The sequence below is a fragment of the Desmodus rotundus genome, chromosome 10 (genome assembly GCF_022682495.2).
Source record: "Desmodus rotundus isolate HL8 chromosome 10, HLdesRot8A.1, whole genome shotgun sequence".
In the NCBI taxonomy this organism is placed as follows: Eukaryota; Metazoa; Chordata; class Mammalia; order Chiroptera; family Phyllostomidae; genus Desmodus; species Desmodus rotundus.
Genome location: NC_071396.1, coordinates 57,006,253 through 57,031,596, shown reverse-complemented (window position 1 = coordinate 57,031,596; position 25,344 = coordinate 57,006,253). Strand labels below are relative to the sequence as shown.

Genomic DNA, 25,344 nt, shown 5'->3' with positions numbered 1-25,344 from the left:
CAATGGAAAGTTATTTATTGGCTCTTATTCAGCTGGGAGCATTACCTAAGAGTACTGGAGAGGTAATAGTAAGGGGAAAAGGAGTTGTGAAAAAGAAGAGGCACAGAAATCAAAGACAATTTTTACCCTCCAGCTGGATCTTAGGTCCTCCTGAGGCCCAGTCAATACCCTTGGGATTATTTATCTCAAGGAAGCTTTACCTTCCTGTGTTATTCTTCGAATCTTCTAATAATAAGGAGTGTGTAAAGTGCTGCATGCAGGTGTGCACACACACAGAGTAGGACTGTTGCTCTGAAATTGGGACGATGCTTGCAGCTAAATAGAATTAACACCTACCACTTTCACTGAATTTTGAAGACTGTACACACAATTTAGAAGCTGAAACTCTCACATGCCCTTCTATTAGCCCTTTATGCCCCTCCTACCCTCGACAAACAGCCCCATAGACAGTCTCCTCAGAATAGTAAACCAATGTGAAAAGCTGTTTGAACAGACAGTCTGCAGACATTCAAACATCCTGTACTCAAGATTCTTATGCTCTGAAGACTGCACACAGAAGGAATCAGAACTAGAAATTTGGTTCAGTCCTCCCCTAATTTAAAAACCATTGTTAATGCTCAAGGATATCTGGCCAGTGTTATGATTACTCAATAGCCATGTAAAAGAGAGAAAACAATCTTGTGTTTCACTTTTTTTATTTAAAGATTTTATTTATTTATTTTTAGAGAGGGGGAGGGAGTGAGAAAGAGTGGGAGAGGAACATCAGTGTGTGGTTGTCTCTCCAGTACCCCCCACAGGGGACCTGGCCTGCAACCCAGGCACATGCCCTGACTAGGAATCTAACCAAGTGACCCTTTGGTTTGTGGGCCAGTGCTCAGTCCACAGAGCCACCCCAGCCATGGCTTGTGTTTTGCTTTTAATGGTAATAGTATATTTCCTGAAGGTCTTTTCTTCCGTGATAATTATCACTCAGATTACTCAGGTGACCCTCAGGGCCTGTCAGAGTCCTAAAGCAGATACCAAAATTGTCTTAGTTTGAGAGGCTATGAAAATGCAGCTCATGTACTTCCCTTCTTCTCTTCATTAAATATTCCTTTAGATTTCACCAGGTTTCCCACACCTGTTCAACTTGCATACCATCCACTTCATTTTATGCCAAATTTACCTATCATTGCACACTATTTTTATGATTGTTTACATTTTGTTATACTTCTGCTCTTATTTACATCATACTTATTTTTAAATTAACTCACATTTTATTCCTATTTTAAGAGGAACCTTTTGGAAGCAACCTGCGTCCATTCACAGGTGAATGAATAAAGAAGTATGCAGCCCTGACTGGTGTGGCTCAGTTGGTTGGGTGTCATCCCCTAAAGCGAAAGGGTGCGGGTTTGATTCCTGGTCAGGGCACGTGCCTGGGTTGCAGGTTCAGTCCTGGGTTGGTACAATGTTTCTCTCCTCTGTTTCTCCCTCCCTCCCCCTCTCTCTAAAAGTGAACAAATGAAAAATTAAAGAAGAAGTACAATGGAATAGTATTCAGCCATTAAACAGAATTTGAAATCTTCTTATTTGAAACAACATAGATGGACTCTGAGGGTGTTATGCTGAGTGAAATAAGTCAGACAGAGAAAGACAGATACCACAAGATCTCTTTTATAAGTGGAATCTAAAAAACAAAAACAAAAAAATGAGTGGTTGACAGTGGCAAGGGATACAGGGTGTGTGAAATGAGTGAAGGTGGTCAAAAGGTGCAGACTTTCAGTTAAAATGTAAATAGTCCCCAGAAGTTATGTACAGCATGGTGACTATAGTTAATACTACTGCATTGTATACTTAAAAGTTGCCAAAGAAGATTTTAAAAGTTCTCATCATAAGAAAAAAAAAAAAAGCTGTAACTACGTGTGCTGATGGACTTTAACTAGACTTACTGTGATCATTTCACAATGTATACAAATATTGAATAATCATATTGTATACCTGAAACTAAATATGTTATATGTCAATTATACCTTGATTTTAAAATGTATTAATACAAAATCTGCAACTTATTCTCAGATTATTTAGCAATAAAGTATGTATGTATGCATGTGCAAAAAAGAAAACTTTACAAGTGAGGAAACAGTATAATTTGTATATTATGTTATCATAATAAAATGATAACATTCTGCATAGCTACTTAACCTAGGCTCTAGTCAATAATAAAGGTTAAATACAGTGTTCTAGAGGAGCTAAAGGCTAGTAGGATGCAACTTTAGCTGATGCTTTTCCATACAGCACTGAAAAGCATACCATGCATTCCATCCTGTAAAAAACACTAGGTTGGCATCCTACTTAAATATATATCTCTTACCTACAGAGGTTGTTCCTGGCTCCATGAGGTTTCTGTTCCTCATGGAACAGGGCAAGTCAATCTTGAAGAGGGAAGGAAGTGGCCCTGATCAACTCAAGAAATCACTAGAAAACTAGATGTGTATTCAGAGTGTCAAAAGGAAGAAAAGAGAGCACAAAAAAAGATCGAATTAATGACCCACTTCAGTTTGGTCCAAAGCTGTCTTTGAATTCTGTACCATCCAAAGAAAACTTTATTTTGGATAAATCTTTGGCTTTTAGAGTCAGTTTTAGTCCCTTAAGAATTCTCAATGCATCAAATGAGAAATCCATCCCTTAGCCCTGGCTAGTGTTGCTCAGTGGATTGAGTGCTGGCCTGTGAACCACAGGATTAGCGGTTCGATTCCTAGTCAGGGCACATGCCTGGGTTGCAGGCCAGGTCCCCAGTAGGGGATGCGTGAGAAGCAACCACACATTGATGTTTTCCTCTCTTTGTCTCCCCCTTCCCCTCTGTCTGAAAGTAAATAAAATCTTTTTTTTTTCCAAAAGAAATCCATCACTTAAAGGGAAAAAATTACTTTCAATCATTCTTCAAAGGCAATAGAAATACTATGATTGCCTGCCTGTTCACATGTCCAAAATATTTCCTTTATATATATTACATCAGTGTAGAAAAGGAATTTTGTGACTTTGATGTATCAGGGTGACAGAAACTGACCTTTACCTTAGTAAAACACTTTGCAATTTGCAAAGCATTTTCATATATTATACTTTATTTAATCCTTACCACAATCATTTGAAAATGTCCAAAGCCTGTTTTCCTCAATATTTATTTGTATAAACATACAAACACATTTAAACATACGTATAAACTTCATACTCCTAGAAATCTTAGGACTTGCCATAAGTTTTTGCTTTGGTTTGAAGGGAAATTATAAGAAAATTTGTATATCATTTTTCTCCACCAGTAATTTGGGGAATATAATGTTCATATAAATAAACTAGTCAAGGTAATTTTGAACAGTGAATATTTTATAAGGTAATTTATCTAAATGAGAGCTAAATTTGGCACTGTTAACTTAGGTATGCAGACCATTTTACTGTGTCGTGCCACAGCTGGCGCACTCTCAGTGTAAATGGGAAAGACAGCTCACTGAGCTTAAGACACTACTGACCATGCCAGCTTGTATCAGCCACAGCTTTGTGGCCAGGATTGCAGAAGCATAGCTTCTGCTTTTGTGAAGGTAAAAAGAATAAACAGCTGAGTAGACAAGAAAGAAAAGAAAGCGTCTCACTATTACCTGAAATTGTACTGACTTTGGCTCATTCAAAAAGCTATTTCCCCTTTCAAAGTCACTTTGTGAGCATTGACTATGCCAGAATAATGAGCATTCTCTGCGGCAGGCTGAAGGGTGAATCAGGATTCTAAATTCTGGCTGCAGTGCTGGGGAAAATAGAAACACCAGTGAAAGAGTACATTATGATGTCAGCAGTTTCCAAGAGGTGTTCAAAATGCTGAAAAAAACCATGGTTTTGTAATGCAGTAAATGTATCTGATGCCCACCCCTCCAAAGGAGGAAAGTGTTTTCTAAAAGCAAATCTAAGGGCTCATGGCATCTGTCCTCAAGTAGGAAGAAGTTTTGCCGTTTTGCTTAGCATCCAACATACCACCATTTAAGCAGTTTGTTGTCATTTAACAGATCAAAGGAGATGCTACAAAGGGTGGGAGTGCAGCAGTCTCCCCAAACTCAATGTGGACAGCTCTGAATGACATTCCCTAAATGAAACTCCTCTGTCCCTTCATCAGTGATCCAAATCCAAGTTTCAGAAATTCTTTATCCCTTCCTAAACTTAATATCACCTTGTGAAATAATGATCACCGCAATGTTAACACATACAATCTTGTATAACTGACAAAGGATTGGTACCCAAAACATATAAAGAACTGTTTCAATTCAGTAAGAAAAAGGCAACAACCCGAAAGAAAAAAATGAACAAAATTGGCCCTTTTCAAAAGAGGAAACTTAAATAGCCTATGAATGTATTATCTCACTGGTAATCTGGGAAATACTATTTGAAAAAAATGAAATAATGAAAATCCATATTCACACCTAAAAATGTACATGAATATTCATAGTTGTGTTTGCAATAGCCAAAAACTGGAAACGGCACAGGAGTCTTCCCATGGATAATGGTTAAACAAACTGGTCCATCCATACCATGGAATACGACTCGATAATAAAAGGAATGGACTGTTGATACACATAACAATTCAAAGATTCTCCAGGAGATTATGTTGAGTGACAAAAGTCAATCCTAAAAGGTTACATACTGCATTATTCCATTTATATAACATCTCTGAAACAACAAAGGACAACATTTTGGAAATGGAGAATAGGGATTAGGAAGGAAGGACAGGAGCAAAGGAAAGTGGGTGTGACTATAAAAGGGCAATAGGAGTGAATCGTGGTGTTGTAACTGTTCTGTATTTTGAATGTAGAGGTGTATATACAGACTTTCACATGCCATACAATCATATAGAACTAAAGAAAACACACACAGAGAATACACATAAAATTGGGGAAATCTGAGTAAAATTGGTGGGCTGTGTCAATTTTAATATCCTGGTTGTGACATTATACTATACTTTTGTAAGATGTTACCACTGGGGGACATTGGGTAAAGGATATATGGATCTTTTGGTATTACTTTTTTCAGCTAAAAGTGAATCTACCATTATCTCAATAAAAACAAACAAACAAAAAAGAGACAGCATATTTCATCCATCAGATTGGCAAAAAAAATTCAATAATCTCACAATATAAAGTGTTGCCAGAAAATTCAGAAACATGGTGCCCTTATCACTGCTGCCGAGAGTATAATTTGGTATGGCCACTTTTGAGAGTAATATGGCAGGCAACCAGTGAAATTTAAAATACACACCTCTCATTGCCCCAGCCATTTTCCCCCTGGGTTTGTACACTCTTGAGAGACTCTCCACTTGTCCTGATGAGGCCTGTATACAAGGGGGCTTATTGCAACATTGTCTATAATAGCAAAGCATAAATGTCCTCCAATAGGGGAATGAATGAATAAAATATAGTATACTTATAATACACAGCAGAAAAAATAATGAACTAGATAAATATCCAGAAAGTATCCAGCCATGTAATATGAAAAATAGAGACATTTATTGAAGAAGGCAAGATGTAAGAAACATTGTACATAGGACAATGACGCCTCAGTCCCCTTCAAAGTAGGCACCTTGAAACCTCAAACAGTTCTCCCAGTTGCCATCAGCTGCCCTGTCATATTTTCCTGAATACCATCAATGGTCTGAAATCTCTTCCCTTTCAAAGGTGAATGGACTGTTGCCAAATCTGCACTGTAGCCACCTGGGTGATTTGATGTTTCACCAAAAAACTCTACACAAGACATGATTGATACATCTGTGGACTTGAGTAATGAAGCTGCCAATTACCAGTTGCCCGTAGCTATGGCTTTCTGAATCATCTGAATAGTTTTCATGGAGGAATGTTCAAATTTAATGCAAAATTTGATGCAGCCCTGGCTGGTGTGGCTGAGTGAATTGAGCACCAGCCTGCGAACCAAAGGGTCACTGGTTTGATTCCCAGTCAGAGCACGTGCCTGGGTTGTGGGCCAGGTCCCCAGTTGGTGGTGTGCGAGAGGCAACCACACACTGATGTTTCTTTCTCTCTTTCTCCCTCCCTTTCCCTTTCTCTAAAAATAAATAAATAAAATCTTGAAACAGTAATTGATGCAGATTTGTTGCTCTACTCGCTTAGGCATTTTGAATGCAACAACCATGCAGTACACATGCTCACTCAACGTCTACCACCCCCACTGACTAGTACAGTGAAGTCATCATTGTTCACGCATGCACATTCCAGTCCTCTCTTCTTGGCTGCTGGATTACATTGATATCACACAAACCGTCCTCGTTATATTAACAATGACTTTTTTTCTGAATAGATCTTGTATATATCAGAAACAATATCAACTTTGAAAAGTGAGGTACAGATTGATATTTATGTATTCAGAAAATATTTGAATGCCTACCCTGTATATGGAGCTTTTCTAGAACCTGGAAATACATCAGAAAATAGACAAAGCCAGACAAGTCATTGCTTTGTGTAAGTTACAATCTTGGAACACAAAATTTAGTAAAAAGATATTATTGATGTAAAATGTTTAATTGTTCATGTATGCTTTGATATATACCTAACTTTATGACACACATATAAGAAATAGGCCAAAAGGATATACACCATTTTCATATCAGGAGGAAAGGAAAGAAGTGGGACTTGGGCTGAAGAGAGTTAAAGGGCACATTAGCTATATCTGTCATATTTGAATTGCCTAAAAGCCATTCTATTGCCAGGTATAAATTCAGATGTTCTCTTTTGTAGTAACAATATATAATTGAAAGACATTTTCTAGCATAAAAATTTACAGTCTAAAGTTAATGTTTCTTAAACTGAAGTCTGACTATAATTCTCAAGATTGAGAAATTGATTACTGATTGATTCTTGCCAAACATGTGACTAATTTATAAAGTTGAATGCTTATTTGTGTTAATTTCCAAAGAAAAGAGCTGGAGACACATGGAACAAATGTATAGATTAGATATGGGCTCTGCTTTTCTTACCACCACTGCATTTAATTGGATAAATCAGGTTACTAGCATAGCTAACAAGCATAGAACTTTACGATACATGGGCGGCACCTGGTTAAAAACATTGGGTTTTTTGGGGACTTGTAAGAGGAACTCTGTGCAACTCAATAGGTCTACGTGCTCATTTAAAATTAGAGAATTAGACTAAACACTCTGAGATTAGACTAAACACTCTTCTAGATCTTAAATTCTAATTCACCCAATTATATATTTGTCAATTTAATTTTTAAAAAATAAATTACATTATTTTGTAAATTATGAGAGCTACATGATCAAATTTTGCACTTTATAATGCTGTCTCAGAATAATTTAAGACATCTTGTTTTAAAAAAGTGTTTGGAAGCAATTTAAACATTATTTTTCTATTCCTACCTATTTCAAAGTTTAATGTAGATGCTTGATAAGAAATTTTTTTCAAATGAAAACATCTACTTTTTCTTCTTTTATCCTCATCCGGGGACATTTTTTTTCATTGCTTTTAGAGAGGAAGGGGGAGAGAGAGAGACATCAGTATAAAAGTAGAAGAAAAAATAATGAACTAGATAAATATCCAGAAAGTATCCAGCCATGTAATATGAAAAATAGAGACATTCATTGAAGAAGGCAAGATACAAGAAACATTGTACATAGGACAATGATACCTCATTCCCCTTCAAAGTAGGTAGGTACCTTTGGGACGTCACATATTTCTCCCAACTGCAGCATGAAATTCCTTCTGCCCTGGTAGCAGAAGCTGCAGAACGAATGTTGCCACAACATGTTTCATGCCAAGATCCTGAGTCAAAATCTTGGATACTAGTTTTTGGAATGCCCAGATCAGCTTCTGGTTCTTGCACCATCAGTTGCTGATCTTTGTTGATGGCAGCCTGTACATGTTCAACATTCTCAGGTGTTCTGCTTGTTTCAGGCCTTTCAGAACACAGATCACTTTCAACAGATTCTCGACCATCTTTGAAGCATTTGTGCCACACTTTTATTTGTGCTGCATTCATTGCATTGTCCCCCAAAGCCTTCCGAATCACCCAGATAGTTTCCGCTGGGTAATGTTTCAAGCTTAACGCAAAATTTGATGCAGATTCGTTGCTCTATTTGCTCAGCAATTTTGAATGTGAGGGCCACACAGTGCACATGCTCATCCAACAGTGTATCACCTGCACTGACTAGTACAGTGAAGTTGTCATTGTTCATGCATGTGCATTCCAGCCCACTCTCCTTGGCTGCCAGGTTACATCAATGTCGCACAAACCATTCTGGTTTTATTAACAATGGATGGACTTTCTGGACAGACATTGTATACCCATATTATTTCCTTTTAATAGCAGAAGCTAAGGCATGTGCTATGCCATTGGGCTCTTTAGCAGAAATTAAGAGTAAGCAAGCATTATTACTCGGCTGGTACACATTTTAAGAAATCCTGAATCATGCTGAATCAGAGCATTTTAGCTGGTCCTCTCTCAGGACATTTAATACTTTCTTATGGCCCTTGTTATTCTACAAGATGAAGGGCAAGGTTCACATCTTAACTGGTCACCTTTGTAACCACTGCAATGTTGAGCACAATACCTGGGTAAGAGTGAATACTGGAGGGGAGGAGGGGGATAAAACATTTATATGGAATGGAAATGTAATAGGAACTTCTTCATTAGAATACAATTGAAAGTTTATCTTTTGAGTGGGTTGGCTTTTTTCTTTCTTATTTTCAAACATCTTTAGTGAATAGGTGTACCCAAGGGCATATCCAGGCAACACAAGTCACTGTAGTTAAATTCCATCATAGACCTTCTCTGGAGACAGTCAGAATGCCTCATGATCAGTTTGGCTCTATTAATAGTAGTCATTAGGGAAAGCTGGAAGCCAGATAGAGAAGAACCATTAGCTGTTACTGCTTCCAAAGCTAAACAGCAAAGACCACATTATGTTTCTATTCCTTTTACTAAAGTCTTTTAAAACCTATAAAAGGATATTATGTCCAGTGTCTCTGTTTCATACCCACCCCCATTTTTAAAAACATATGAGGGATATTCATCCTTGGGTCTAAAATGATTAGCAAAATTTTATGTAGCTCTGTGGTTGGAGTGGTAAACAAAAGTCAAGCCAGGAAATAATTTATGTTTCCTATTACAGTTGCAACTTGTCTTCCTAGTGGGCATAGATGCACCCAATGTGGACTTCCTACCTAGACTCTCACATTTGTTAAAATGAAAAGCAGACAGCTCTGGCCAGGTGGGTCAGTTGGTTGGAGTGTCATCCTGTACACCAAAAGGTCGTGGGTTCGATCTCAGTCAGGGCATATACTTAGGTTGCAGGTTTGATCCCTGGTTGGGATGCATATGGGGGGCAAGCAATTGATGTTTCTCTTTTACATTGATGTTTCTCTCTCTCTCTAAAAATCAATAAACCTCGGGTAAGGATTAGAGAGAGAGAGAGAGAGAGAGAGAGACTGATAATTTAGGACACCAGTGAACAGACAACAAATGCAACGGACAAGCCAAAAACAGTTTACACCTCTCCTTGGATTAAGTGGTATTAAAAAAGGAAAGCAAACAGAGACCAACCCTGAAGCTTCCCTGAGCAGACAAAACCAGTTCAGTCATTAATTTAGCTTAATTATCAATCACTGCAAAGACACTACTTTCTCACTGTAAAAGCTGCTTTGTAATGGTAAACCCCTGAGTCTCATTCCATGCTTTGGTTTGAGTGCTCCCAGTTTATAAACTTTTTGGCATGTGCACAGTAAATTTTTACCAATGATTACTTCAGTGACTCTTTGGTTTTACTTTGGCTATTTCTGAACCTTTGACACATTCCACTGACACAACTCAGGAAATCACTACTAAAATGTCTGCAATTACACTACTCCTTACCTTGATGTAAACATTAGTCAGGGAGGGGAAAATCATAAAGATGTATAAGCTTCTTGGTAACACAACTGTATAAATACAAAATACTGTTTTGTTACTGGTAATACAATGTTACAATTCAATACAAAAAGTGCTAGACAACTCGATCTTACTGGAAATAGGACATTTTCATTCTGAATTTAACAATAACTTTACTTCAAATAATTAACAAAAGTTAAAAAAAATCTTTGGTCTTTAAAATAGTCCATTTCTTCTTTAATAATTGCTACCCTTCATTGAGCACTATGTTGAGCACAATCTACTAAATACTTTACAATGACTAAGCAAGCACTAGTCAGTTGAACCCAGATTTAATGCCTGACCCTTAACGCCTGTGCTCTTAAACAACGTACTGCCACTTCACAAACATTTCAAGTCGTACTGCCTTGAGAATGGAAGGATTCAGTGAGGTAAAACTAGGGCAAAGAATCAGTAATTAAGAGAATAAAAAGTCGGGAGAACCAAGATGGCAGCGTAGGTGGACACACTACCCCTCCTCGCACAACCAGAACTGACAGAAAATTGAACGGCAACGAAGTCCGACACCAAGGAAATAAAAAATAAACATTCATCCGGACCGGTAGGAGGGGCGGAGACGGGCACAGGGGCGGAGAGGACTCGCGTGGCCGTGGCGGAACCGAGACTGGCAGAGTGTGGGACGAACGGGGCAGGCAGTCTGACCACTAGCAGACCCTGCGGCCCTACAGTTGCGCACGGATAAACCGAGAGGGCTGGACTCAGAGTGTAGGAGAACGGGGCAGGCAGAGCGGCGGGTGGCACCACAGGGCCCCACATTTGCGCACAGATAAACCGGGATGAACGGCGGGGAGCAAAGCAGACCACGCAACCCAGGGCTCCATCCAGCTCAGGGAAATCCTCAAACCTCTGATTGAAAACGCCCGTGGGGGTTGGGGCAGCAGCAGGAGGGACTCCCAGCCTCACAGGAGAGGTCCTTGGAGAGACCCACAGGGGCCTAGAGTGTGCACAAGCCCACCCACTCAGGAACCAGCACCAGAGGGGCCCAGTTTGATTGTGGGTAGCAGAGTGAAAGATTGAGGTCCAGTGGAGAGTGAAGTGGGCGCCATTGCTCCCTCTCGGCCCCTCCCCCATGTACAGCATCACAGCACAGCGACCAGCGTTACCCTGCCCCAGTGAACACCTGAGGCTCCACCCCTTTAAGTAACAGACGGGCCAAGACCAAAAAAAAAAAAAAAAAAAAAAAAGAAACAATGGCCCAAATGACAGAACACTTCAAAGCTCCAGAAAAAATACAACTAAGCGAGGAAGAGATAGCCAACCTATCGGATGCACAGTTCAAAACACTGGTTATCAAGATGCTCACAGAATTGGTTGAATCTGTTCAAAAACCAGATGAAAAAATGAACCCTATGCTAAGAGAAACAAAGGAAAAAGTACCGAGAACCAATAGTGATGTGAAGGAAACTGGGACTCAAGTCAACGGTGTGGACCAGAAGGAAGAAAGAAACATCCAACCAGAACAGAATGAAGAAACAAGAATTCGGAAACATGAGGAGAGGCTTAGGAACCTCCAGGACATCTTGAAACGTTCCAACATCTGAATTTTAGGGGTGCCAGAAGGAGAAGAGGAAGAACAAAAAATTGAAAACTTATGTGAATAATGAAGGAGAAGTTCCCCTCATCTGGCAAAGGAAATAGACTTCCAGGAAGTCCAGGAAGCTCAGAGAGTCCCAAAGAAGCTGGACCCAAGGAGGAACACACCAAGGCACATCATAATTACATTACCCAAGATTAAATGCAAGGACCTACATCCAAGATTACTGTATCCAGCAAAGCTATCATTTAATGGAAGGTCAGATAAAGTGCTTCTCAGATAAGGTCAAGTTAAAGAAGTTCATCATCACCAAGCCCTTATTATATGAAATGTTAAAGGGACTTACCTAAGAAAAAGAAGATAAAAAATATGAACAGTAAAAATGACAGCAAACTCAACAGTTATTAACGACCACATCTAAAACAAAAACAAGAGCAAACTAGGCAAACAACTAGAACAGGAACAGAACCATAGAGATGGAGATCACATGGAGGGTTGTCAATAGGGGCGTGGCAGGGGGAGAGGGGAGGGAAAGGTACAGAGAATAAGTAGCATAGATGATAGGTGGAAAACAGACAGGGGGAGGGTAAGAATAGTGTAGGAAATGTAGAAGCCAAAGAACTTATAAGTATGATCCATGGACATGAACTATAGGGGGGGAATGTGGGAGGGAGGGGGGTGGGCAGGATGGAGTTGAGTGAAGGGGGGGGGAAATGGGACAACTGTAATAGCATAATCAATAAATATATTTTAAAAAAGAAAAAAAGAAACCTCATAATGAAACAAAAAGAATAAAAAGTACATTGCTGACACCAACAACATGGGTTGCATACTAATTTCAATCTGCATTTTAAGTCTATATGAGCCTTTAGTAATTTCAGGGCCTTTTAAAACTCAAGAGACTGGGGACGACGCTTTTTTTTCCCATTACACAAAAATTACACAGAATTTTGTAATTTTTTAGTTCACATTGAACAATTTAAATTGATTTTATCTTAACAGTATCTATGAATATATGTGTGTGTCTGTGTGTATTCGTGTATATGTATATATGACACAATGTCTGTTGGAGAAAACACCAAATCTAAAAGGCCATTCCTGAATGTAATAGCCCAGGCCAGATGGCTCTCCTGGCACTCACGATTACACCTTAGGTCGTAGAGAATGTTCATAAATGTGCTAAATCGGTCACAAGGTTTGTTGGGACACTATTAAGTCTTAATGCCAACCTTTCACCATCTTCACACCCTCCCCAGGGCTGGCGCCTTTCCCTCCACAGCCAGTCCTATTTTGAGGCGGGTACAGAGGACCTAAAGGTGAAAGCAGGTAGGACTTCTGATCGCTCCCCCTGGCTCACACAAAAACCAAAACAAATCTCAGGGGCTTCGGCCTACAGCTCCAGCCTCTTCTGTGACTAGACAGGCCACTTTGTCCCAAACTGCTGTATCCGGAAATAGGGCCTGCCTTTGAAAGTACCGCCAAGTCAGGGGTCTAAGGGCAGACGCTGTTTTGGGAGGCCAAGAAGGGGAAGGAGTTTTTCCCAAGCCTCCGATTATCACAAACACTTGACTGAGACCCGTCCCCTGGAATCCCTCGTCGGGAGCTGCCGGGAGACACAGCCAAGGCAGGGACACACAGGCCAACCCACACTCCGGTCAGGTGGGGCGTGAAGTAAGCGAGAAAGGCCAAGTAGGACTGAGACCTGGGAACCTGGAAAATAAAGGCCGCAGCGGGGGGCGGGTAACTGCTGGAAAAATCTAGGAGCACGGAAGATCCCCGCCCTGCGCTTCCCCACGCCGCGCTCAGGCTGGGCGGTCATCCCTGCAAGAAGCTCTGATTGGACGTCCGAGCTCTGCGCGCTGATTGGCCGCGTGGGCGAGGCGGAGGAGAGCCGTGCGCAGCGGCGTGTGTGGGGCCGTGTGCAGACCCGCGTGTGGCGCAGGCAAGGACACTCCTGAAAATAAACAGCTGCTGCCGTGTGAGCTGCTTGCTTCAGCCTGCGTCTTAGTTTCCGCTGCTGCGGGCCGGCTCAGACGCCGAAGGTGAGGACCGAGAGTGGGGTCGGGTGCTGGGGATAACCGCCCTGCGGGCCCTGGCCTGAGGCGGGGGAAGAGGGTAGGGAGCGGTGAGTCGGCGATGGCGCCCGCAGTTTGGCCTTTTCCGCTCTGCTGCGTCAGGCGGGAAACTCGGGTGCCACCGAAACCTCCTGGCCGCGTATCCGGCCTCCGGTCGTCGGGCCACCCTCCCACCCTTCTTTCCGTCCTGGGAAGCTGGGCCCACTCGCGTTGTGGTCTCTCCCAGGGCCAAGGCCGCATTCCGGGCCACAGCCTTCCAGCAAATGAGGCCCTGGCTCGTGCGCCCTTGGGACTGAGGATCTCAGACTTCAAGGGGCCCAGAATGCGGGGCGATGGGGGGTTTTGGCGGGAACTTATTAAAAGGAGGCCATGTGCTGGGAAAAAGCCCTTGGTGTGGATGCGGGGGTGGAGGGGGATGGGAGGGGGATGGGGTTGGATACAGGCCATGTGCTAGGGTAGTGGGCCTGGCGGGCCATGTGCCAAGGTTTTCCTGGACTTAGAAAAGGGACCTAGAAGAAGTTTTTGCTGTTAGAGTGGTGGGGCACTCCGCTGGAAGACCTGAGAGTTTTGGGAATTCATACTCTCCATTCTTGACAGCTTCCCAGTTATTGAATCTTTATCGTCACTCAAGTGCAAAGTTACTTGTCTTACATTGCAATTCGAAAAGCGGCAGCTGGGGCCCGCTTTCCGTGAATCAACACTATTCAAGTTACAGGGGCCTTTAAAAAATCCCATTATGAGAAAAAACAAACACATGAATTTGTCAAGCCTCCATAATCATATCACATCATTCATTAGATTAATTAAATGAATACTATTGACTAAAAGTGAGACACGATGGTTAATTAGCCAGTCTCTGCCCAGATTTTTCCAAATGTGAAAGCCTACTTTAGAAAGGCATCAATGCTCACGTTTGGGTTTGTGTGTTAATTTTATTATGGGTAAGGATTTTGCTTGTTGCCACATGTTCACCACATGGCCTCAGACACTTCCAAGGAAGTGACATCTGGTCTTCGGGGGCCTTAGAAAAAGAAAACATTGCTTATTGTGACTTCAGATAGTGTGTAAAAGGCTGATTTCATTTTTTGTTTCTTACGAAGTGAAGAAGGATTCATTTATGTCGTCTTGCCCCCAAATTCCAAGTTTTTAAAAATAGGTTCTCTTTGTTTCCTTGTTGTATGACCCAGTTCTAGAAACATCACCATAACCTATTAATTTCTGCATCACTGATAATCGTAGTGAAGTTAACGACTTTGTTTCTCTTTTGCTTAAGCACCATAAATTGCAGGTTAGAATTTGAGGTCTTTAATAAGATGTATGAAATGAAGTTCCTGCTTCTTAGGCTTATTTTTCCTCCCCCTGCAAAGCAATTATTTTCAAATGCTTCTAACAAATCACACTGATCATGGCTTAATCAAACACCTCCAAGTGTCACATATAGAGGTGCCTGTTCTTTTTAGCTTGTTGATCCTTATTCTTGTCTACAAAAAGCTCTCTGTGTCGTGGAATATAAAAAGAATAATTTAGATTCCCAAGAACTGAACGAAGAAATATTTTTCCAAATCGAAACTCTTGGCAACACAGAATTAAAAAAAAAAAAAAAAAGCTAACGGGCTAACAGTGTATGTGTACTTAATGTCACATAAGAAAACTTGGGTAAGTGTTTTTGTTTTTGTTTTTGTTTTTGTTTTTGTTTTTTAGCAACCAAAGGTCCACATTTCTTATTCATTATCAGAGGGGTGATATGTCTCTTAGTTTGTTATTTTTTGAGGGTGATGTTTCAAACATGCGGCCTCAAATATTTTGAGCCAAATCAGTGGAAGACCAAGGGTCAAGCCTTTGAACATCTGGAGCAGGCAGAGTGATCTTTTTTAAAGGTATTATAAGTTATTTTTGTAGTATGGTTTTATGACTGGATTCTTTTTATCTTTTAAAATCTAATAAAAATACGTGGTATATACATGGAAACATACCAAATCAGTGCTTACAAGCAGTAGAGCCAGGATTTGACCTCAGGCATACCTCATTTTATTGCACTTCACTTTATCGCAGCACATGTTTCGTTTTTTACAAATTGAAGGCTGGCTTCTCTACCAGCAAAAAGATTAAAACTTTACTGCGGTAGTCTGGAACTAAACCCACAATATCTCTGACGTGTACCTTTAATTGGAAAGATTGGTCTGTTAACTAAACACTTGACCAAAGAGAGATTTGTTCTTTTATTTTTCTCCCTGCAGGAATGGGAGTTGTTTTTGTGTTGTTGTTGTTGTGTGTGTGTGTAAGAATTTTGGCTTTCCTCTCAGCCTCCTGACAGTAAGTGGAGAGCCAGGAGACTGATGCCAAGGTATTCTGGCCTGCTGTGTGGAGAATGCTCTATCAGTACTCTCTCAATTAATAGAACTCCTATTCTGAGTGTCAGATGCTGTTGCAGTTACGGGTGTGCCGCTGAGAGATTCCAATAAAACTGTACCATTTTTATGTTGTATGTAAAAAGCTGCTGGAATAATGAAATGAGAGCTGTGGCCACCAAAATTCAAGTTGTAACTCAATTGATTCTGTTAATTAGTAGTATGAGAGTATAATATAGTGATTACCTGGAGTGGCTCCAGAATTACAAATAAGGGTGTTAACTAGTGAAATCAGATGCCAGTCTTTCCCTCTGTGGTGGCACTCTTAACTTTCTCCTCGAGAAAGGTTAAGAAGAGTATCTGCCTTGGCTTAAAATTTGGGAAAGCTGTGGGATAGCATGCTGTGAATAAGTTCATTCAAGGCTGTGGATTTTTCAATATTGAATTTTAAAATTTATTTGAAATATAGAACAGATAAATTTTTGCATTAAAATTCAGATTAGCATGTGCTTCGTACAATTATTTGCTTTATAGTAGTAACGTCCTGTATAATATTTTTGAAGTAGGGAGTGAATTGGTATACTCCTCTAATAGCATTTTCATGTACTTTATTACCCCTTGGCTGTAACAAAAGCCTCTACTGTTGAAATCCTGACTTTAGAACTTTCTAGTTAAATGGCTTTAGGTAAGTTATTTGGTCTCAGATCCCTACTTTATGAGTAAAATGGGAGCAAGAATACATAACTTGCAGGCTTTTAGGTGTTAAACCTTGACTCCTAGATGAGCTATTAATTGAAACCCTTCAGGCGTAACCAGGGCAGGCAGAAATGTATGTAAATAATAACCAAGGTAAATGCAGGAATCAGTATAAGAACATAGAATTGCTCCCAGTGTTGTACTCTGTTCTTCATTATTCTGGCCAGAGTGCAAGTAATACACAAGGTAATTTCCTTCCAGTCTTTCTGTAGTTTGTTTTTGTTAACAGTCTGAAGTGTTTCAGTACCCTGTTGGAACACTAAACTGATTTATTAGAGCAAGCATAAAAACTAGTGAGTTGCTTTCATGGGAGCAAAAGCTCCATGTAGGTCAACAACGTGGATGAGTCAGGGATAACCCTAAACTTTGTGAAAATAACTAGACATAGAGCAAACGTGAATATATACAGCAGAGTTAGGAAAAACATATAAAAAAATTAAAGCTAGCTAGATCCCCATCATACTTTGTTACTTCCCCCCCACACACACACACAACTTCCCTTTTGCTACTTATTTTCAATGTATTTGTGGGGTGACTTATGTTCTTTTATTCACTGGATCTCACTGTTAGTCTCGGCCATGTACTGTTAAAATTTAAGTAGTTTACTGGCTCTGTTAGTATCAAAAATGTGGTACAGTTACTGATATTAATAAAGATAAATTAGTATAACCAGTTGTGTTTTGGTACCAATTCCAGGATATAAACCTTAAAGCCTAGAGGAGTGCAAAATCTGTAAAATAGACCTCTTAGTTTACAATACATGGCCCCAAACAGTGAATCTTGAATCTTTTCAAGCGATATCTTGACTGAGTTTACAACTACTGCCTGGTTGCCCTGTCCTCTGACCATATCTTTAGGTGTAGTTTATGTGGTTAAAATCTGATACAAAAATAATCTAAATGGAAACATCATTTGATTTCTGTTGAAAATGTGAAGTCATTTAGAATTCAACTGCTTTTCTTCTCTTTAGGAAGTAGACTTTGTGAAATGGGAAACTTGAGTATAAGAGTTAGCCTGCTATGTAGACATTAGTCTGAGTTCTGTCTACTTTTAATCAGTCTGACTTAATTGAGGGGAGAATGGAAAAGAAACTGTGAGCAGAGGACATAAACCCTTGCAGCTTTTTAAATTGAGGATCTGTTAAGCAAGTGGCACCTGACAACAATTCTCGTCACAGATAGTTTTATCTTCCTTTTTCCAAATAAGGACAGGTTGGGGGGTGGTGCTCAAGTGCCTGAGGTAACACTGAAATCCTTAAGCTGGGTCAAATGGTTAACGCAGAGTAACCTAATGGTCCCCAAATCTTACTGTGTAAGGATACATTGGTGTAGATACTCAATGATTTTTTAAAAGATACTGCAATTGATTTTTAGCAGCAGAAGGAAGAAAATATATGCTCTCTTGCTGGCAACAGTGAAAATACAGTATTTTGTCTTTTAAGTTAGTATATATGTATATTTTGTAGCGTTCTGTAAAACGTTACTGAGGTGGGTTGTGAGTTCTTAAGAGTAATAGCAAGAGCCTTGGGGGCAGATTACAGGTCCTGGCTTGACTGCTGACCTTTTTAGTAAACTGGAATGAAAATTTGTTTTATAGGGGGATTTTATTAGATAATCTTAAATATTTTTTTAATCTTAAATATTCTTGTGTTTAGAGTGATTGTAGTCGATCTTTAATGAGTACCTAATTGAAAATACACTGTTGCTTTTCACACTGGTGTGCTGCAAGAATTTTTAAAATATGCAATACCTGACTATTTAGTCAGGGGCACTGACCTCTTCCCTTAGATTGTCAAATTTAAAAGAATGACAGTGGCTAACACAACAATAGCCATCCTGTGTGAATGAATCAAAATTACACCTATTTTTTGTCAGATTGGCAAAAAACATTTTTTTGGCATGCTGCAGAATTTTAATAAATAGTTTATGTGTGCCTTGAGATGAAAAAGGTTGAAAATCACTGCTTTAAACTAATGATGCAGTGGCACATGATAGCAAGGATTTAGGTATTTTTATTGCCAGTACTTGATTAGATTTTGGATTGGGTCTGTAAAAGAAACAATTTGTTTTCATTCAGCAAATGACTATTAGGCCTCCCATTCCCTCAAAAGCAGTTAAAATAGAACTATGTAATTACTAAAAGGATAATCACGGGTGTTGTGATAATTCAAAGATGAATCATTTGGTCTCTGCCCTCAAGGAATGTGATTAAAGGCAAGGATAGTAGTGCCATCAGACAGATACTAACAAAGTGTTCTGGGTCTTAATAATAGGAAGGAGAGTTCCAGGCTGGGAGATGTCAGATTCTTTTATAGAGTTGGCATTTGAGTTGGTCCTTGAAGGTTGGAAAAGGTTGTGACAGGCGGAGGGGGCAGAGGCAGGACAGTGCAGCAAAATTCTAACCAAGAGCAGTCATAGGCCTTGAGAATCATGGAGCCTTAAGTCTCAACTCTGTCTTACCTTCCTGCCTTTAGTTTTCCTAAGGAGTAGCATGTAATTCTCTCAAGACCTTTTGGCTAAGTACGTACATTTGTGTATAACTGTTAGGATGGGGACCTTCCTCCTAGGATAAGTAGCGTGCCTCTGAAACACAGAGGGAAATCAGTTGGTTTAATGTTACTACAGAGATGAATCTATGGCAAGAGACTCGGTGAAAATGTAGACCAGCTGATTGATTGGCTGTGATTGGGCCTAAGAGGGGAGAAGGCAGATTGCATACACATTATCTAAGCCCACTGGGATATGCTCTACTGATGATGGATTTTGGAATATTAATGAAGTTAGTGTTTCCTTTCCCTTTAAGACTTAATGGGGTTTTTAAACGTTAATTTACTCCAGTAAACAAATTTATGTGAGATTAAAATTTGTTGATGCAAAAACAACCAAAACTAGTTTCAATGTATAAAATTCTACCTTTCCCACTGAATTTTGCATGTCTTTCACAGAATGGTTTAATTGCAATCTAAGTGGAGACATACTGCTTTCCCTAAATTTGTAGTTCATGTAAATCACATTTTAACCAACTTTCAGTTAGGAATTAGGGTAGGAAGAAGTTGAGTTTTATGTTTAATGTGAAAGTGTTATTTTAGTTAATTGTCTTCTTTCTAAAATACTGCTTTTCCTGTTATTTATTTTTACTCCACTTTGGGTCTGGGTCCCAAGAATAGAAGTAAAAACAGTTCATGAAAAACCTACACATAGATTTTTCTCGAGTAGCTGAATATTTTTGAACTAGTATTTTTGTGCTGGAAATAAACCTGAAATTTTAACTGCTGACTTTATTTCACAGATAAACATCTGATGATTCATTATAACATATTCTCTTTGTACTTCACTATTATGCAATAAATCAGAGTTTCTTTTAAAGCAGTAGTCTAAAAGGGAGATTGCCCAAACTCGGTTTTTTAGCCTAAGAAATGCATGTTGACTGTTGGATTATCATATTTTCTAAAAGATAGTGTCTTGTTTAAATACTAAATTTTAAAATACTCAAGACTTTTCACGTTGTGTGGATTATCTTATATTAAGGAAGTGATTATTTCTGTGTTAAATGTGCTCAAACTGGAGAAGATGCAAAATGAAGAAAATAGAAATGAGGGAAGTATGAGGTGCTGTAATCAGCTTTTACCTGTAATTATTTTATATGCCATTCATCTTTTTTATCCTGGCTGTTCTGTTAGGTGGAAACCAGCACTTCACATGATTTAGAATAATACCATTATAAGAAAGCAAATGTAATCTCAAATTTTGCAAAAATACATTTTTAATCTTCCCTGACTGGTCTCTTCTGTCTAGAAATGTGCATTATATATCTGAAACCACTAAGTACAAGTATCCTACACAGGTGTTGCCCCATGTGTGTTTTGGGGGGACAGGGTAGCAGTAGTATGTTTATATGAAAAGTGGCAAGAGTTGGTTGAAAGATTGCTCTGAAAGTTTATCCTGAATCTGATACAGAAAGTTACGATAAGTAAATAATGAATTTTTAAAAAATATTTCACAATGGAAGCTTTTGAAACTCAACTTCAGCTTAATTTTTGGTCACTAGATTCCTGTACAACTTGATAAACCATTATGCACCGTGTGCTGACTTAAAGGTGCTTTGGTTCATTTGGTGATTCCACTTTCCAGTCAGTCTATATGAAACTGTGTTTTGCTAGATCATGCTGTTTGTGCTTGGCTTTATTTTAAAAGTGCCCTGACTGGTGTGGCTCTGTTAGTTGGGCATCTTACTGTGAAGGATGGGTCACCAATTTAATGCCCAGTCAGGGCATATGGGTGGCAGGTTTAGTCCCTGGTTGGAGCACATGCAGGAGGCAACCAATTCATGTAAAATCTTTAAAAAAAAAAAAAAAAAAAAAAAAAAAGTGTGTACTGCCCTGGCTGGTGTGGTCCATTTGGTTGGAACATTATCCCATAACTAAAGGGCTGTGCATTTGATTCCTGGTCCAGGCACAGATAGGAGGCAGCAGGCTGATGTTTCTCTCTTTCCCTTCCTCCCTCTCAAACCAATGAAAAAATTTCCCTGGGTGAGGATTTTAAAAAATAATAAAATTAAATTAAAACTTTTGTGTGCTGTTGCTTGAAACTGGAATTAAGGGTAAAAAATGTTTAAATGTGGAAGTTGGGCAATGTAAAGGTTGCCTTATTTTTAGCTGGTTCTTTTTTAAAAACCACTTTACTAAGAGTTTGTCCTGCAACATTCCATTTCCATTCCAGGAAGAGTCTGTTTATTTTTAGATCATTACGTAAAAGTATAAAATCCATTTGTGTTGGTAGGAGTTTGCTTTCATTTGGAAACAATATAAAATAAAGGGGTCTTATGAAATTCCAAGTAGCTTTGTTTTAAATGTAAAATTACAGAACAATTTGAGAATAGAAGAATAGAAAAATATAAATGGTCCCAGTGCTGTAGATGGTGTTAGCACGCTGGTATACCTCTTTGTTCTTTTTCTGGTATTTTTGACTTTACCTTCTAGAGCAGGGGCGTCAAACTCATTTTCACCAGGGGCTGCATCAGCCTCGCGGTTGCCTTCAAAGGGCCGAATGTAATTTCAACTCCTTAACAGTTAAGGAGTAGTTACATTTATACAGTCTTAAAATTATTTCGGCCCTTTGAAGGCAACCACGAGGCTGATGTGGCCTCCGGTGAAAATGAGTTTGGCACCCCTTCTCTAGAGGTGAAATTCTCCGAAGACTCAAATTAGCAAGCAAGAGCTATAGTATAACTAGGCATTATGTTAGGTACTGTGGTTACAGACAGAAATTATTTTGCACCTATCCCTCAGAGAATCCAAACTACAGCTCCATTGCTTTGGGTTATTCCAATTTTCTGGCCAGTAAATGACTCCAGTTACCAAAAATAAAGGTTACTGGCTTATAACCATGAAAAGTGTCTATTAAGTTGGACCTGGAATGAGATATTACTAATTATGTTTAATAATGGGTGTTCATTAATACCCTGAAAATTCCATCATTCAGTCAATAACCAAATTAGTATTTGTGTATTGATCTCTGCATGCATAATCTTGATATTTTTAACAATCAAAAATTGTATGAAAATATATATAATGTTTTACAATTTGTTTTTTGCTTTTAATATATTTTCTATTATGTGTATAATGCCTAAGCATGTAGTTATATGATTATTTTTCTAACCAGTATATTTGCTGGCTTCCCACCCCCACTCCCCCAGAATATCCGAAAACACAATCAAGACAAATAAAAGGTAAAAATAATATCAAGTGGTTAAATGTCATTTTTAATATTTCAAAGATCTAACTGCAGCCATGAGCAGCAATGAATGCTTCAAGTGTGGACGATCTGGCCACTGGGCCCGGGAATGCCCTACTGGTGGAGGCCGTGGTCGTGGAATGAGAAGCCGTGGCAGAGGTGGTTTTACCTCGGATAGAGGTATTTTTGTCAAATAAAAAATTTTGAAGTACTTGAATATTCATTATTATCAAGACTCGTCTAATTAGCTAAATTATTTTTGTTTTTGCCCCAAATAGGTTTCCAGTTTGTTTCCTCGTCTCTTTCAGACATCTGTTACCGTTGTGGTGAGTCTGGTCATCTTGCCAAGGATTGTGATCTTCAGGAGGATGGTAAGTATTTAACACTTCTCATATCTTTTTAGAACTTAGAGAGATGAGCATGCACATACATTGGAAAAAATTTTCCACCCTTGAGATTTCATATTGTATGGTTTAAAACATAGCAACATTTTGTAAAGATTTTATAGTCTTGGTCTGCTTCTTTTTCTTACTGTTGAAGCCTGCTATAACTGCGGTCGAGGTGGCCACATTGCCAAGGACTGCAAGGAGCCTAAGAGAGAGCGAGAGCAGTGCTGCTACAACTGTGGCAAACCAGGCCATTTGGCTCGTGACTGTGACCATGCAGATGAGCAGAAGTGCTATTCTTGTGGAGAATTTGGACATATTCAAAAAGACTGCACCAAAGTGAAGTGCTATAGGTAAGTTAGAATGTTGCTGCTTGGTTACTCATTGTAGAGATTGTTTCAGAGATGAATTAGCTATAAATGGAAAAGAACTTGTGGATTAGTATATCCAGTAAAAGTTGGCTGTAACCAGATGAAATAGAATTTTGGCATACGTAACCAGCAGCCTATCTGTACATTAGTCAGTATTCTGCCACGATAGCTTACGGCAATTGGACAACTTACACTACTTTGGAATTTTTAATCTTTTAAAAATAAAGAATGTTGTAAGTTTTGATATGTACACACCTCTGAGATCTTAGAGATTATTTTTCATAAACACATGATATCTTGGTCCTGAATGGTATATAGCTCAGTGGGTTGGGCATTGTTCTGGAAACCAAAAGGTTGCCAGTTGATTCCCAGTAAGGGCGCATGCCTGGGTTCCAGGCTAGGTCCCCAGTTTGGGGGGCACGTGAGAGGCAACTGATCGATGTTTCTCTCTCTCTCCCTCCCTTCCCATCTCTCTAAAAGTAAATTAAGTCTTTTTTTAAAAAAGATATCTTGGTCTGTATTTGGGTTTTGATGTTGGTTTATACATTTTGGGGAAATTTTAATTTTGTGGTTTTGCCGCACAACTGAGTATCTTTGTTCCTTTTTGCTTTTAGGTTAGGGTTTAATGATAAGACTTACTGTCTTGAAAGCAAATACGTTAATTCACTTGTTGTTGCTTTTTGTTATGCAGTGACTGTTACTTTAATACAGTTTTATGTTTTCTGAGCTCCATTGTGAAAACTTTAATTTTTTTTTTAGGTGTGGTGAAACTGGTCATGTAGCCATCAACTGCAGCAAGACAAGTGAAGTCAACTGCTACCGCTGTGGTGAATCAGGGCACCTTGCACGGGAATGCACGATTGAGGCCACAGCTTAATTATTTTCCTTTGTCGCCCCTCCTTTTTCTGATTGATGGTTGTATTATTTTCTCTGGATCCTCTTCACTGGCCAAAGGTTGGCAGATAGAGGCTACTCCCAGGCCAGTGAGCTTTACTTGCCATGTAAAAGGAGGAAAGGGGTGGAAAAAAATCGACTTTCTGCATTTAACTACAAAAAAAGTTTATGTTTAGTTTGGTAGAGGTGTTATGTATAATGCTTTGTTAAAGAACCCCCTTTCCTTGCCACTGGTGAATAGGGATTGATGAATGGGAAGAGTTGAATCAGACCAGTAAGCCCGTTCTGGGTTTCTTGAATATGTTCCCGTGTAGAAGGTGAAAACCAATTCTGGAAGTGTCTGTGAGCTTCCATGAGTAACTTTAATTTTAGCATAATGATGGCCTTGGATTGTCTGACCTCAGTAGCTGTTAAATAACATCAATTAACATCCGTATCAGGCCCTACATAGATCATACAGTTGAGTGGGAGTAAACAAAATAAAAAGATAAATGTGCGTTTAACATCTGGGAGGAAAATTGGGATAAAAGCCTAAACAGGAACAACTTAGTGTTGCTACTTGATATGCAAATGACAGAGGTTTAGAACACATTCTCTGGCAAAGACAAAATTTAAAACCCACCTATGGGTTTTATGAGTAAACATCTATGTTCAGAGTAAGCGTAATTTGGAGCTATCCAGGAATTGCAAAGAAATGCATTTTCACAGAAATCAAGATGTTATTTTTGTATACTATATCACTTAGACAACTGTGTTTCATTTGATGTAATCAGTTTTAAAAGTCATGGAAAAAGCAACTGAAGTCCTAGATAATAGAGATGTAATTTTAAACTATCCAATAAAGCTGGAGGAGGAAGGGGAGTTTGACTAAAGTTCTTTTTGTTTCAAATTTTCATTGATGTATATAAGTGCAAAATGCCATATTAAAGAGGGGAATGTGGAGTACTGAAAGTTGACAGTTTGGACTCTTCTTTTTGTATTAACTCAGTTATGTCTTCAGTAATGAAAAATATCTATTTCAAGGAAGCATAAGGTTAGCTACTTCGGTGTCAGTTTTGCAGGGATATAGAAGATTTAATTTTCTTTCTCTTCCATTTTAATAATGTCCTGTAGTTGTATGTTCATACTGAACAGTTATAATCCCGTTACTATGTTTCAGCATTTTGTATTTTTCCTGGACTTCATGGATCTGAAATATTGTATTCCTTTTTTTTTTTTTTCCTACAATCAGACCTAGATTTGAAATGGACCTTAGAAATCATTTAGTTTAATGAATTCAGTTTAT

At 39.0% G+C, this 25,344-nt stretch overlaps 1 protein-coding gene across 14 annotated transcripts in view; it reads left to right on the top strand.

Moving 5' to 3' along the window:
• CNBP (CCHC-type zinc finger nucleic acid binding protein) overlaps positions 1-25,010 on the top strand; it is a 55,361-nt gene extending 30,351 nt beyond the window's left edge. For 3 of the 14 annotated variants that reach the window (XM_045187784.2, XM_053912873.1, XM_053912878.1), the window contains 4 exons: positions 22,451-22,567; positions 22,687-22,779; positions 22,943-23,147; positions 23,925-25,010. In XM_045187784.2, coding sequence (XP_045043719.2) covers positions 22,465-22,567; positions 22,687-22,779; positions 22,943-23,147; positions 23,925-24,042 — 519 coding nt within the window. In that variant the 5' untranslated portion in view covers positions 22,451-22,464 and the 3' untranslated portion in view covers positions 24,043-25,010. Of the gene's footprint in view, positions 1-13,380; positions 13,540-22,450; positions 22,589-22,686; positions 22,780-22,942; positions 23,148-23,924 lie in introns of those variants that run through there. The other 11 variants (XM_045187783.2, XM_053912870.1, XM_053912877.1 and 8 more) reach the window with 9 other exon arrangements.
• The last annotated feature ends 334 nt before the right edge of the window (positions 25,011-25,344 follow it).